Genomic DNA, 16,378 nt, shown 5'->3' on the forward strand with positions numbered 1-16,378 from the left:
TACCTCCTATTGCTTAATGTAACACATAGCTTGTCAGCATGCTGTCAAGTAACTAGTGTAAGACATCCCTAGCAAACTAAATGAAGTAACTTTCAGATATGTCTTCCAGGCTACTAAACACAAAATGATTTACACTTTAAAAGATCAGACATGATAGATCAAAGGATGCGAGACATATTTTCTAAATAACAAAATACATCTAGAAAAAAAATGCATTAAGAGTCAAGATCAAAAATTCCAAATATCTTCTTCCCAGTTTATGGAGCAACTGGATGTGGAAAAACTTGTTGAAATAAATCAAATGCAGTACTTTGTGAGCTTGTGCAAACTACTATATATAGCTCGATATTACATTGTTCTGAACAGCTAGGTGCATGGTGGAATAAATTCCCATTTGTCTTTGTTGCATCAAGTTCCAACCACTGTTAGAAGCAGAATACCAGATATGATGCACCAGTGATCTGATTTTGTGTGGAAAAGCCTATTTATATTCCAATGAAATATACACCATTAAAAAAAAAACACTAGGAAACTGGGAAACAAGATTTTATTTGTAGCAGGATAAAGTGATGTATTTCTGCTCTATAACTCAACTTTTTATAGCTTTTTAAAAAACAACATGTTGCAATGTATAAAACTGAATTCTTTGTTGTTCTTACAAATCTTTTCATCACAATCTTATGTTGCAATTTTGAAATCTATTTGGTAATGAAAGTGTGACGGGTTCAGTCTCCACTGTGATGGGTTCGGTCACAGAGACCTTTTCCAGTTACATCATATTTACACTCATAAGCATATTTCCATAAAACATATGGAGTGCAACATCACACCCTCCTCTTGAATTTACTGCCATGACACTGTCCATGGTGGAGGCAGTACGTCTAAAATTCCTCTTTTCTGGACAGGGCATCTGCTACCCAGTTCTCTTTCCTTCTCCTCCTGGGCAGCTTTCTGTGCTTCAATCTCTTTGTCTTTTAAGTCCAGTGCTTGCTGATGTGCAGCCCTTTGTCTGGCTGCTTCTGCCTTCATGGCAGCCTTTTCCCAGGCAAATTGCACATCAATTTCCATTTGTCTTTCCTTGAGACTGTCACTCAATGAGCTGGGATACCACTGAGAACAACCCTCCTGCCAGAACAGGTGCCGCTCCGCTCCTATCTTGCTGAGTTAGACACTTCAGTCAGCTTCAGCACAGACCCAGAGGTTGGGCCACACCTCTCTGCAGTTCACTGAAACTGAGATCCACTCAGTTCAGGAGCTTCTTAGTTAACACAGACTTTCCCAGCGCCCAGTGTTCAGCCTTTTGGGGCAATCTGCAATCTGTGCAGTTCTAGCTTCTTCTGAGCTTCACTCTTACTTATTTTGCTTACTTTTCTGTCCCTATTTCCCTAACCCGAAATAAGCAAACAGAAAATAACAAACCAGTAACCACTTTGTCTGTTCTCCAGCCACCACACTTAAAACTCACTTAAAATCACTAGCAGTGTCTCAAAGCAATCAGCTGTGCACATATCCTATTCGACTACACCACTGTGATGGGTTCAGTCACAGAGACCTTTTGCATAAAGCATATTCCAGTTACTTTGTACTCATAAGCATATTTCCATAAAACATATGGAGTGCAACGTCACAAAAGGATCCTTTAAAAAAATCCCACTTTTACAAAACAAAAATACACTTATAAGATGAAGTAAAAACAATACATCGGACATTGACTGTAAAATGTTAGTTTCTGAAATCACAACAATAGTCCACCAGTGACCAGTGTTTAATTCTGTAATTCTTATTCAGGATCCACTCACATTATCCTTATGGACTCAGTGAAAGTTGTGCCTGTACAAGGACTGCAGGGTTGGGCCCTAAGTCATCAAACACATTTTAATTTGGGAATACTTGACCTATGGACCAGATCATTAGCTGGTCTGAACTGACGTAGCTCCACTGACTTCACCAGCTGAGGATTTGGCCCTGAGTGTTTATATACCCTTGTGGGGCTTTCCAGTAGAAATGGACCCTCTGGAATCCCTATACCGTATGACATATCATAAAGCATCTTAATTACAGCTGTCCATGGCTGGGAGAGGTGAGGGATTAGGAAAGCTTCCTGTGCCTTTCCCTTCCCCAGCACTCCTGTGCTTAAGCATCCATAATTTGGCCCTCAGGGCATAGTGGTAACCAAGGCCTTGGCAAGGCCCCCTGCACTGGGATGAAATTCACCTAAATGGAATAAATAAATGGGGGAATACCGTTTATGGTTAAACAGTTCCTTATGCTGTGAAGGAAATGGCAATGAGAACGTTTATACAACTACAGTCCTGGATGTTAAAGTAAGAATGGTAGTATTTGGATGTCAAATTACAATGACATTTTAGTACGAGCTCTGTAAAGCATTGTGGTGAGTCCACACCAGGTACGTGATCATAAAAGCTAGTTTAGAAGCTGGGAAATGGACTTTCCAAATAAAATTTTTAAAATAGATCAGGCGATAAATAATGAGACCAGTTAAGATCTCAGCAATCTTCTATTAAGGTCCAGTTCTGTTCTCTGAAGTCAATGGAAGTTTTGCCATTGTCTTCACTGAAGGCAGGATTGGACATTAAAACTGGATTGTAGATCACTGTTTAGCAAGGACTTTCATACAAATAAAAATATTCCCTTTAAAGAGAAATTATTGCACATTTTATCAATGTAGCTAAATTGGAGTAAGTAATTTATTTCATAGTGTTTAAGGCACAAATGGTTAAAGTTCCTTGATAACAATAAGTTATGAAACTCTTCCATAGTATATTCATTTTCTCAACTTCACGCAGATTTATTTTTCTCAGTAGTTTAACAACAAATTCTATTGTACAGTAGTAGAGGACTAAATTCTGCTGTCTCATAGGTTGGCCTCACTGACTTCAAATACAGCAGAACTTGTGTTACTGAGGCCAGAATTCAGCCCTTAGACAGCAGTAGGACATTTGATATGTTTCTGCAGACAAAACACAGAGCTTAAAGATAATGCTGTAGACAGGCTGGCTGATAGTTTTTTGCCATGTGGATTAGAGGTCAGACATGCATTCTGACATTCAGCAGACCTTGGAGGCTAGAGTTTAAAAATAAATGACGAAAAGGACAAACAAAAGCTCCTAGTAATAAGTGTTTTACCAGAATCATGCATCTATTATCACTGTTGTAGTATCCTTGGAGAAGAATCCTAGGCTTCCAGCCCAAGGATCTTGATGAATACTTGTCAAAATAATCACAGCTTTGTTGCTTTAGCACTGGTCTTTGAACAGCATTCAGGTTTAACTGACGTTCCTGAGATTAGCATTTTGGCAATTATTTATTAAAACAGTTGCGTTTTCTTTAAAGTAAGCTGGTTCAGACAAGATACAAATTATTTGTATCAAATTTGATTCTTTAAAAAGTAATAGTGTATAAAAATATACAGTAAATGACACCATGTTTATGCTGCCTTATTCCTTTCAAGGGTAATAACAAATACTGCAAATAATGAGTTAATTTAAAATACACAAGGATAGAGAAGGCACTGAAGTCAGTGTGTATTTTGTCTATATAATAACTAAGAGTCTGATCCAAAGCCCACTGAAGTCAATAGGAGTCAGTGCATTGCCTTCACTGAGGTTTGGATCATGCTCAAAGTAAAGAGAGCAGAATTTGACCCATAATAAATAAGTATAATAAAGAATGGTCAAATGTCAACATTATATATATATATTTTTTTAAACGATATTAATCCACATGATCCAAAATGGCCGCACTCTACACCCAATACTGATTGTGTTTCAAAGTTGGGTTTGTTTTTCGACAGTGCTGGAGCATTTCAGGATCAAGGTTTAACCAGCTGTTTTGTAGAGAATTTTTTTCAGCCGAAGCAACTGGTGTGGGAAGGAGCTGCTTACATCTGACTGCCACAAATGGGGTGGCTGTGCTGTTTTCAGTCCCTTTTGGAAGAGGCGTCACTGTGACCATGGGTACGGTCAGGCTCCGTTCTGGACTGAGACCTGGAGTGCTGGGAACTGTCTGTGTTCGATTTTTGATGAGAGATTTTGCCTTTTCTGTCTTATGACACATTAGAAAAAAACAAACGGAAATAACAGCGACAATGAGTAAAAGAGCCACTGATGCAAGTGGGATAATGATGGACAAAGGGTTGCTGCTTTCACGTGGCTTCACTCTGGGACTTTTGGCATTTGCTTTAACAGTGGTCTCAGTCCTTGCAGATCTGCTCTCGACTGGTTCCCCATTAAGCAATGACTCTTCCTCATTTTGATTTCCCCAGCGATTTCGGTTTTGCCACCTGATCTGTACAGTCTTTCCCAGTGCTTCCGTATGTCCCTCATCCTTTTGGGAAACTGGTGGCTCATCCTTGGAAGTAGTATGAATTTTTAAAGTATCAGTGTGGGTTAAGAAAGGCATTTGACTTGTAAAACTCTGCACAAGTAAAGGATCATATGGCATTATGACATATTGAAAATAGCCTACAGCAGGCTGCACATCATCAGCCCTGAGTATGAATGTGAACGAATCATTTAACATATCAATACCTGTCATATTAGCATCTACATCAACCAGCACAACACCTCTGTCAATGTCATTTTGTGTGAACAAATTAATTCCTACAAACATAGCATCATTTATCAACCTTCTTCTTACAATTCTTCCATGAGCTGGGGGCACTATCACTTCAAATTTGGGATTGCTATTTGTCAGATTAGCTAATTCTGTAGCATCCAGGTCCTTGATCCTTAATTGATAAGCCATCCTGTTTGGAATTTTCAGGTCAGATGCAGCTTTCACCAAAGGCTCTGCTATGATATTGAGTACCTGTCCTGTAAGATTACTTTCTGAGGTGAACAACATAAACTCCAATATATCCCGGGATGCACTGAGATTTGTCATAAGATAAGACAGTCTTCCTGAGTATAAGTCTGCCTGCTCAAACTTAGTAACCTGCTCATTTCCAATCAGTAAATGGCCAAATTTGAAGGGCACTGTTATTTCATAACTAATGTTAGTACTTTTTCCATTTGTTGTAGCTGATAGCTGTACATTAGTAATAGTGACAGAGGTCTGACCCTGTGGAAGTATCACATCAGTAAGGTTGACTAGGGTGAGAGAGACTGGTGTGACTTCAAGGTTGAAAAGTTTGTATAATGGGCGATGTTTGCCATCAGTCACACTAAAGTAAAAAACCCCAGAGGATGAACTTCCATCTTGTACAAACCAAACTCTGCCACTATCAACATCAGTTTGCGTGAAATCTTGTATGGATGTACTGAGATTGTTCATCATTGCTAAATAGCCATTGGTAGGATTGCTAATGATGGTGTATTTGATCTCTCCTGGACTGTTATCTAAGTCTTCGACTTTCAGATTTTCTGGTCCTAGCATAGATGTATCTCCTTGCATAACTTTCAAACGCAGTCCTTTAGTCTTCAACTCTGGAACTTGGTCATTCACTGGAACAATGGTGATATTAAACATCTCTTCCAAAACATCAGTTTCAGGCTTTCTTGCAGACTTACTCTTCAGGTTTAACCAAACAGCAAAAGTGAAATGATCAGCAAGTGATTCAGAGTTATCATGCATGTAAACGATTCCAAATTTGTTAAGTATGTACTGTGAGAAGTTAGGTTTTTCTTTGGTAATATTTCTTTCTCCAACCACAATTATGCCATGCTGAGGTAAAGATATAACTTGATACCAGACTTCATATATAGAACGTTGCACCTCGGGTAACTTAACTAATAGATTTGAAGCATCTAAATTTGTTTTGTTGATTAGGACTTTACCTCCTTCCTGAACAATAGCACCTTGCAGAAAGAAAAAGAGCAATTTAAAAACTATTACTTGGTCATTGCAACATTTCAGAAATAAGATGCACATGTGCAGTAGCAATACTAATGGAGCTCAGGGAAGACGGATGTGGAGTCAATGTTTCAAATGCTCTCCTGGTATAGTTATATCCCACATTACCGTCTGTCACAGCTAGAAATTTATTACCACATTTTTTTTAAAAGTAGAGATTTAAAAGTCAGGGGATAAATTCCTATATTGATGGATGGGTGTTGGATTAAAGATGTAGCAATACCTTACAGCTACAGAAGACACTGTATTATTTTCCCTAGAAATTACTACCACATCATTACAGCAAAAAAGGAGAATTGTAACCACAACATTAAAGAGGAACAAATAAATATATTGAATTTCTAAAGTGTTTTAATATTTTAAGGTCTCTTTAAAAAAAAAAAGGTTTAGTGAACTTTAGTTTCCCAGGCTAGTCTTCTGGCCAGGCATCAGAAAGAGGCATATAAAAGAAATAATTCACAAAAACCTTTCTATTAATAATAAACTCAAAAACCTTTCTGTTTTTGCAAAACATACAGTTTGGACTTAAACTACATTTTGACCAGTGTCCCTTTAAATGTTTACTAAAACAACTGGAAATCATTTGCAAAATATTACCTACACTGCAATCTATGCTATAAATATTTTGGTCACTTGTTATTGAGGAAAAGTTTGCCCTGCAGTTTTTCTAACTTGCTCATTGGATCCCACATGTGATCATAAACATTAGGAGTCTCAAAGAGCACAGTAACCTTACCTGTATTTGCAAGCAGGCGACTACTGTGATCATGTCTGTTAATTTCATATGAAATGGCAATGTGAAACACCTGGAGATCCAGAACTGCTGGTGGGGAGGAGACTGTAAATGTAAAGGAATCTTCTGCACTCCAGCCTACAGCCTCATTATGTGTGTGCTCATAGATGATCAAGCCTTCATCCACCTGTTCAAAGTAGAGGGAGTCAGTCACTTGAATATACAGGTATAACTGGAGAATAATCATAGGCACAACAGTCTGAAGCAGAACAAAGTGTCCATGACAATGCTTAATGATTGTATACATAATGTATGAGGGGAAATTACCTTGTAGTTCTACTGCCTTGAATATATAATTTGTGCAATCTTCAAGTCATTAGCGCCAGACTGGCAGAACTTCCCAAGCTCTTAAATTCTAAACTTCCTTTAGAAGTAGAAGTGACATAGAAATAAGTGAGCAGGCCCTCAAAAGGGTAAGACAGTAAAAAATACCTAGGAGCTGGGAGCTGGAGGAGCTGGTTCAATGACTGTTAAGTCATGCTCTCTATAGGGCAGCTCCTTCACCAACTATGGTCCATAAGGAGCTGACTGGAGTCCATGGCGGGCAGCTTGTATACTCAGCAGGGAATGGCACACAACAGCCAGTAAGGAATCTACCTCACACTCTATCCTGCTATTGCTGCCTTTGAGGATCAATAAACTTAAGAGTTAATAGAGTTCTGCCAGTCTCATGACAAGGAGTTAAGACTCAGGAGTGAGAGTCCAGTAGGATATCTTCAGAGAAATAAACATATCTACATACAACACTTTGCCTGCCACTTTTCACATCAACACTTTTTTTGTACAACTGATACAAAGTATACATATATACACAAACACACACACACCACTTCTCCCACCACTGAAGTGTATCTGTCCCTGGGAATGCATATCTATTCAATAGCACATAGCAAGACCACTAAGCATCAGTCAGGGCAAGAAATGAAGAATACATTTTCAATTGAATTTCTAGTCTACAAAAAGCAATTACCTGCACTGGAATTTGGTCAAAATCTCAGGGTTAATACCCATAATCTTGTGAAAGTGCCGTGGTATCTCTAGTACGCACAAGAGGTCAGGACTTTGTTTTCAAGTCTCATCCAACAGATTTATCCTCATGCTGAAGCACTGGTTCACTGACTCAGAGAGAAGAGTGTTACATACCGAATCCTTGGAGAACTCTCATTGAACTAACTGACCTGGCTTAACCTGTATTAGTTTGTGATTGCCAATGAGATCGCTGTTGAGATGGTATTTTTTCTAAATTTATAACCCATAAATACTTCTTTACACAGCTTGAGGTCATCTCATGGACTTCTCTAGCACGGGTTTCCATGACATATTTTTGAATGGATTAATTCTATCTATCTAAAGCATTTCTAGTGTTTCTAAAGCATTTAGCACTATGGAATCTAAGCTCCAACTATGAATGGGACCAACCCTGCTCCCACTGAAATCAATGGAAAAGTTTCCACTGACATTAATGGGAGAACTGAGCCCTGGGGGCCAAACTTCCAAAACAACGTCCAAAATAACATAATGTGTGTTGCCCCAAAAATATAGTTATTGCTAAACTTTGCCCTTTGTGACTGGTGTTTGCAAGAATCCCCCAAAATGATGCAAAAAGGTTATATGTCCATGTAGATACAGGGACAGGATCACTCTCATAAGCGTAGCTCCAAGCTGGACAAAGCTGGACAAAGTAAATTTATGATTTTTACTATTTCTTTAAAATCTATCTAGGGTATTTTTACTGCACGCACATAGGAGTCTCTGGGCTAAGGAGAGGATGCCACTGGCATGGATTTTTTTGGTCCATTTATGCAACTGTTTCAAATAGGATTAAAAATTAGAAGATAATTGAATGAGTTGTATTCAGTTTAATTAAATAAACACATTTGGATTTAGTCTGGGGAGGAAGCAAGTGGCTAGTTGAATGAGCAAAAAGATTGTTGAGATATCATGAAAAGATTGCCAAGAAAACAATCCACTGTATTCAAAATTAATCTAACAGGCCTGGAAAATAAGATGCACAAATTAGTTTTTTATGTTGGCTGCAAAACAGCTGGCCTTGGACAAGTTCAATGGAAAGCGGCTGATAATTATGGCTTTTTTGAGGCAGTGAAACACAGACATAAGGAAGGAGATTAGCTCACTTCTTCTTTAGTTAAGATAAATGAGTTTCACTTGCAGTGAGAAGTATATATTTCTGAACACTGACTATAAGACCAAAGAAATTGAAAAAATTTAAATTGAACCAAAATGCTTTCCAGTTCAAACCTGATTCACACGAATTTTATTAACAAACAGAACCTGAATTTCTTATTCTTCATGGACTTTACTATTTTTTATCTCAAATTCCTACTGAATATTTGCACAATTCTAAGCTCCAAATATACATTATCAACCATATTTGCTACCTTTTTCATTGCTGTTTAGCTTGCTCCTATATGGCTAAAACACACTGAGCTAAGCCAGGTGAGAATTTTTCCCAACATAAAATTTTCCTTCTCTTTTCCCATTTCCCTCATAAGGTTAGAGGACAATAGTTAAAACACCTGAGCCTTATCTACAATACAGCTACCACTAATGAAGCTGCACTTGTTGGAGACTATGAGTCCAAAAACTCCCAAGGACAGAGTTGTACCAGAGTTTGTAAGATATAAGGTTATAGAAAGGAGCTGCAGGGCATTTTGAAGTATTATTTTATAAATAACATTTAGAGACTGTACCATATCCACAAGAGAACAGAGTAAAAATTACATTACAACCTAAGCTATGGCATTTCCTGACGTGAGTACATAACTGTGTAAACCTTATGTTCATAAATTCAGAGATTTTAAGACCAGAAGGGACCATTAGGGCCATCTGAGCTGACTTCCTGCATAGCACAAACCACAGAATTTCACCCAGTAATTCCTGCATCAAGCCCAATAACTGTGGTTGAACTACAGCATATGTTTTAGAGAAACATCTACTCTCGATCTAAAGATTTCAAGTGATGGAGAATCCACCACATTCCTTGGTAAATTGTTGGTAATTGCGGTTAAAAATTTTCCCCTTATTTCCAGTTTTATATTGGTCAAGCTTCAACTTCCAGCCACAGGACCTTGTTATGACCTTGTTTGCAGATTAAGTAGCTGTCTACTATCAGATATCTCTTTTCTATGTAAGTACTTCTAGATCATGACCAAGTCACTTCTTAACTTTCTGTTCTATAAGCTACATAGATTGAGCTCCTTAAGTCTCGCTGTAAGGAATGTTCTCTGAGAGTAATTTGTTTTGTGGAACACACAATTATATCCAGATGCTTTACACAAAGGCTCAGTAATTCTCTTTTAGTAGCAGCCACCCCTATAACGTTCTTCATGGAAGGTAAATGAAGTTCCCTCTTTTTAACCCTTCAAATTCAAGGTCCTGCATCCTGGTTAAGATTCTTCTATCCAAGCATTTCCTTCAGGGGGATGCTCTTTAAGAGCCTAATCTAATGTTCACTGAAGTTAACAGAAAGACTCCTACTGACTTCAGGGGGACTGGGTCCAGCCTAAGTGATCATGACATTTGGTGTTAAACACCCCAAGGGACTTCTTTGATGACTTCTTCACCCAGGACCAATGACTTCCAACCTGTGCACTAGTGAGGAGTGAGAAATCAGGAAGGGAAACTGGATCAACCGACTAGCACTGGACATTGGAAAAGTCCACCTTAGTTAAATAAATACTATTATAACCAAAACAAGAGAGTGAAAATTATTCAGACTTCACCAATTTCCAATAGGGAGAGCAGGGGCTTCTCATCTAGTGGTCACTGCAAATTGCCAGATATTGAATGACACAGCTAAATTGGGCAACGATTGCGATGGGACACATGGCTGGCACTAAAACAAATGTAAAAGGCCTGGGCAAAGAATGAATAACTAGGATTCACTTTACAATAACAGTCTGCCACTGGACTTTCTGTAACGTGAATGCTTACCATGGATTGAGTAAAAGTGGAAATATCCTGTGTGGTGTTGTCTGTGTCTATTCTGATCAGTCTTCCAAGTTTTGGGGCTCTGACAATTGTAAAAGTGATAGTTCTGTTTCCTGTGTTGGCCACATCGTTGGTTACAGCTTTCAGATCATGAGCTGAAATAAGTTTCCTAGACCCTAAATAATAATTAAATATAATACAAGTTTACAACAATGTAAATATTTCACCACAGGAAAACTTTCATATGTACCACACAGCCCATAATCTAGGTATACTTTCATTTATATAGCACTTAATAAAATTAGTTGTTTGACTATCTCCCTAATTCTCATATCTCAATACTCAAAGAATAAGGGTGTCCCCCAACAAATGCAGATCTTTGTCATTAGGCAAGTTCATATACAGTAGCTTTTATTTACACTGTAGTGAAGTGGTGTAGCCTCCCTCTGAGCCAGAGGGGGAGGAACCACGCTCTCTGCCCAAGTGGGCGGAGTCAGGCCGGGCTTGGCCCTCCCACCGGAAGTTGAGGGGCGAGGCAAGAAGTACAAAAGATGGAGCCCCTAGCTCAGTTGGAACAAAGCCAGGGAAGGAGACAGACGTGTCCTTCTTGCTGCTGCCTGCTGACCCATCTGCAAAGCCAGGCAGCACCATGGACCTGGAGAGGACCAAGGCCGGGGAAAGTGCTGGTGGGACTGCCGGCGGCTGAGTACCCTGATGAAACAGAGGAGCCTGAGACCACGTAGCCTGATCCAGAACTCTGGTAGGAAGTAGCCCAGGGAAACCAGACTTTAGTTTGTTGGTATTGCAGTTTAACAGCTAGTCAGCATGTTGCGGGAGGATCCCCGCTGATCCAGTGGCAGGACACTTTGCCACTGTTAGGGTCCTGGGCTGGGATGCAGTGGAGTTGAGTGGGCATGCATCCCCCTTCCCCTGCAACCCCACCTCTGGGGTGGCAGCCTCCCCACCATAAACCACGAAGCCTGTGTCTGTCTGTCGCCTGCCAGAGCCAGGGTGCTAGACTGTTGGCCAGTGCTCCCCTGCCTAAGGGCTAGCACTCTAGACTGTTGGCCAGCACTCCCCTGCCTAAGGGTTAGAGCTATTGACCGCTCATCAGCTCCGCCCTGCCTAAGGACTAAAGCTTAGAGACTGCTTATTTGTTCCACCCGCTAGAACGGTTGGGACACTAACCACTGATTCTCCCAATACTAGGCCATGAGCCCAGTGATGCAGTGAGGCGGTGTGGCCTCCCTCCGACCCAGAGGTTTTGCAGCCCAGAGGACTCAGACAAAGTGGCAGAAGGTATTTTTGTAGTAGCCTGTACTGCACTTCATTCATACCAATGATAGTAGAGCACTGAAGTTAAATCAAATCAAATCAATTGAAAAAGTAAAAAACCCCAAAAAAGCACTACACAATCACCACACTGGTGTGAAATAGAAAATGTATCTTCATAATGATTTATTTCACTAATATTAAAACATATGCATAGATATAGAGGAGGCCAAAAATCCTTTGCATACATAGTACTATAATAACCGATGCCCACTGGATTAGGGGCTACCAAAAGGCACCCTGGAATGTAGCCAAACCAAGACAATGTATTCAATAGTTGTGACAACAGAACAAAGCTAGTGACTCCCTAAAAGAGTGAACGTAACACTAAAAAGTACATCATCTTCAAATGCCATGCATGCAGCATTGTCCACTGAACATTACCATGCAATGTTAGACATTTTATTCTACTTTAGAATAAATACTTCTGAAATAACTAATCTATTCATTAAAACTTCCTTATAATGTTTTCTTTTTGACAAAACCTCTTTTCGCAAATTATTTTCAGTAAATTTAAGAATATTAACACTTCAGCTTGCTAGAAAGGAAATGTATTTTTTTTCTTAAAACCTACAGTGCAATAGTCTACCATAAATTACAATAAAGAATGGTCTCATGAATTTCCCACATCTCCTTCCCCTCCAGGTTTAGCTTGCCCTTGAACAACAAGCATTTATGGGTGTACATAGATCATTTTGGACATTAGTAATATATATCCTTGGAGCCTGAATCATCAACCAGTCTCCAGTAAAACATAATCTTTGCAAATGAGTAATTCAGAATAATATATGAAGAATGGGAATGTTTTAATCAGATGGTACTTTAAGCGTTCTCCTTATTTACAAGGCAATAGCTGTATCTTGGCTTAAACTATATATACTCTGAAACTGAGTTATTGTTATGCTGAAATGAGATCTTCCTGTTCTGTCCTCTTTCGTCCTTCTCCCTCCTATCACCTCTGTGCCTCTCAAGAGCCACACTGCTTAGGAAACATTAGCCAGGCCCCCATAGATAGGGTGCTTTAAATTATGTGTATTTTAAACGTTACCCCCTTCTTCATTCCCCCACTCCCTAGCCAATTTAAACAGTAGGGATTTGTGGACCAGAAAATAGCTATAGAGTTGTGGATGATCCAATCCACCACTGACTGGCTCAGGTAATTCTCTTTCTGTATAACTAATATTAAACTTGTTTTCATCTCATAGAGTAACTCAGGCTCACTCAATTATTCAGGACATTGCTTCTCCTAAATATTTATTTTTGAGAGGAAACCCTCCCAATTCCAGATATTTCTGTGCAGACACTTTTCTGTGGCTTGAAATTTCTCCCTCTGCAGCAACCCTCTTCCCAGAGCTAGTAGATATGTACCCATATTTGTGGGTGGGAGGCTACTGAAAAAGAAGAAAAAACATTGCCGTTACCATAGGCACAACCCCTTCAGGATAGTCAAAGTGCCGCAGTTCAGAAAAGCTGAACCAAACAAGTTTAATGTACATCACTACACAGACAATCTCAATGTTTAGGAGCAAGCTTTTTCATTTTTATAGAACAAGTGGCAAAAAAGAGAGAGAGAGAGAATGAGGAAAAAATGAAGAGTTAAGGTTAACCAAAATGTGAAAAAACTTAGCACAATTTCTCTCTCTCCATATATATACTTACTAACTCAAAGTAAAATAACAGCTCAGCAAAGACCATATACCAAGCTGAGCAGGTGGTGAAGGAAATATATTTTCCATGCTGGAAAGCTGTCAGAAAGTCTAGAGACTCTTCCTACAAAAATGTGTCAGGAATTTTTTTTTATAATTATCTTTGGCTTACAGTAGAAATTCCTGTAAACCCTGTGCCTGAGGCAACCTTACAAACCAAAAAACACCAGACAGGCGTGGTACAGATTAATAAGGCTTGTAAGTGGATTTATTTTAATCACATTTATACTGACTGAATTACAAGACCATGCTGCAATAACCTATTTTTTTGTTTCTTTAAGTGGCTTGTATTATGAGGCTTTATTTATGAGAATTCTGTTTTAAAAGGTAAAGAAACTTAAATATTTCTCTCATGCTAGCTTAACACAACATATATAGATGAAGAGCTGCAGTGCAAACTTCCCCAACACTGAATCCCTCCCTGTGTTGTTGGATAACCTTCTCTGAAAGACAAAGGTAGTTCAGGCAACATACTATCTGTATGAAAGATGTAACACGCAGAAGTGCTGGTAAGAGACAAATCTTTATTTCTTAGGCCCCAGTAACAAGATGTGAGTCAGTTATAAAAGTTAAACCTGGGACCTTTCCAGAAGTCAGTGTCTCGTGTTATGCTACTGGCTCATTCAGGAATCACTTCTGGGCAGAACTGTGCTACAGCAGAGCTTGAAACTTGTCTACTTGCCGGTGAGGAGTACAAAACATCTCTGATGCGTGTGGCTCCTAATCCATCAACTCCTTCAGGACTTAGGCTTTCATTTAAAAAGTTAAGATGGTTGCAAGCATAAACTTTCAAATGTGAACCAAAGGAATTCTGTCGTCCCAAGTCATCAAAAAGACAATTGTAGGTCTCTGCTGCTTTTCATAACTTTCTCAAGGAGCAACTAAGTGAATCAGCCCACCGGTTAGTATCAATGTTGCTATTCAGAATCCTGAGGGCATTAAACTTTACTCAGTTCCTATAACTTATGAGGAGTTGAGACAGGCTCAATATTCTAAAACGTACTTTGCGCCACTAGCTTCTATGAACTTAAAGAAGAATTTTAGAATTAATTCAGTTTAGTAATCTCCTGTGTTTAGAAGTAGCAACAGTACAAGTCATACTAATGTGCATATATATCAATACCCATATCAATAAATTAAACATTTGACAAATGAATTCAACTGTAGTTTTAAAAATTACAAATTTGGATATGTGAGAAACAAAGTGGGTAAGGTAATATCTTTTACTGAACCAACTTCTGTTGGTGAGAGCAACAAGCTTTCGCTCTACACAGAGCTCTTTTTTGGGTCTCTGGCCTGGTCTACACTGGGTGGGGGGGTGCTCGATCTAAGTTATGCACTTCAGCTACATCAATAACATAGCTGAAGTCGACGTACTTAGATCTATTCACCACGGTGTCTTCTCTGCGGTGTGTCAACTGCTGCCGCTGCCCCGTCGATTCTGCCTGCCGGCAGTGGAGTACAGGAGTCGACGGGAGAGTGCTCGGGGGTCGATTTATTGCGTCTAGACTTGTCTAGACTAGATGTGATAAATCGACCCCCGCTGGATTGATCGTTGCCCGCCGATCCGGCGGGTAGTATAGACATACCCTCAAGTGTAAACTCAAAAGCTTGTCTCTCTCACCAACAGAAGTTGGTCCAATAAAAGATATTACCTTACCCACTATTACTTTCTAATATCCTAGGACCAACATGACTACAACACTGCATACAACAAATATAGACATGTATCCATCTACAGATGTTTAATAGCCTAGCAGATATCTATCATATAATTGTACACATTATTTCCTATGCAATTATTTCAAATAAACTGAATCAAAATAATTTTATAGCCGAAGCCATACCTGGAAACACTCCCAGTCCTTTGTTAATTTCTAGGCTGATAACTAGAGTGCGAGCTGTGATACTAAAAATTTGTCGAGGTGAAAAGTTCAAACCATCTGTAACCTGAAAGTTGAAGCCTCCAGACATTGCTCCTAAAGAAAACAAAAATAATCACTTTCTTGTAAATTCAAAAAATCCCTTGTTATTTATACAGAATATGGTGGGAATACACATTGGGACAAATTCTGTTCTCACTTACACCACAGTAAAACCAAAGTAATACCACTGAAGTCACTTCCAATTTGTAATTTTGCACCTGAACATCCAAGAGTTAAATTAAAGCATAATGCAGAAGAGATTATAAACAATAAAAACTACTGAGTTCTGTTTGCATTTTTAAGGCCAGATCCTCCACTGGGTTAATCAGCAGAGTCCATTTGACTTCAATGGAACTACACCAGTTTACACTACAGGGATATCTGGTGCTTAACCTCTTTATTCTTCCCTTCTTTTTATCTTAGCAGTGGCACCATCATTGAAGTAGCAATCTGGCCCAGATGCAGTTTTTGCAGCAAAACAACTATAATGGCATTACTCTGGAATATGTTTGTAGAGATAAATTGGCTCTGAGTTTAAGCAATTAAAAATATTCTGCAGCAATTAAAAATATTTCACTTCAAGATAGCTTCACTAAGAGGACCTGCAGCCTCAGACTAAACTATTACACAGCCAGTATGTGCTAGAAAGAAAGAAATTTCTTCTTTAAAATCCCCGAGCCTGGATTTACTCTGGCTTGACTGTCAGCAAAGTATGTCCCAATGACTGTACGGGGATTGGAATATTGTAATTATACTGCCACACTCTACCATTCCGAGGCTCACAGCACCGCCAGTAA

At 39.1% G+C, this 16,378-nt stretch overlaps 1 protein-coding gene across 6 annotated transcripts in view; it reads right to left on the reverse strand.

The window, feature by feature from the left end:
- The window catches only part of LOC101933896 (chondroitin sulfate proteoglycan 4-like), a 145,937-nt gene that overhangs the window by 86,209 nt on the left and 43,350 nt on the right, over positions 1-16,378 (reverse strand). For 3 of the 6 annotated variants that reach the window (XM_065598916.1, XM_008170595.3, XM_065598917.1), the window contains exons 7-9: positions 15,504-15,635; positions 10,622-10,794; positions 6,611-6,794 (exon numbers count right to left, since the gene is read on the reverse strand). In XM_065598916.1, the coding sequence (XP_065454988.1) occupies positions 6,611-6,794; positions 10,622-10,794; positions 15,504-15,635 (489 nt within the window). Of the gene's footprint in view, positions 1-530; positions 5,820-6,610; positions 6,795-10,621; positions 10,795-15,503; positions 15,636-16,378 lie in introns of those variants that run through there. The other 3 variants (XM_042857529.2, XM_008170593.4, XM_042857530.2) reach the window with 2 other exon arrangements.

The sequence above is a fragment of the Chrysemys picta genome, chromosome 6, assembly GCF_011386835.1.
Source record: "Chrysemys picta bellii isolate R12L10 chromosome 6, ASM1138683v2, whole genome shotgun sequence".
Taxonomy (NCBI): Eukaryota; Metazoa; Chordata; order Testudines; family Emydidae; genus Chrysemys; species Chrysemys picta.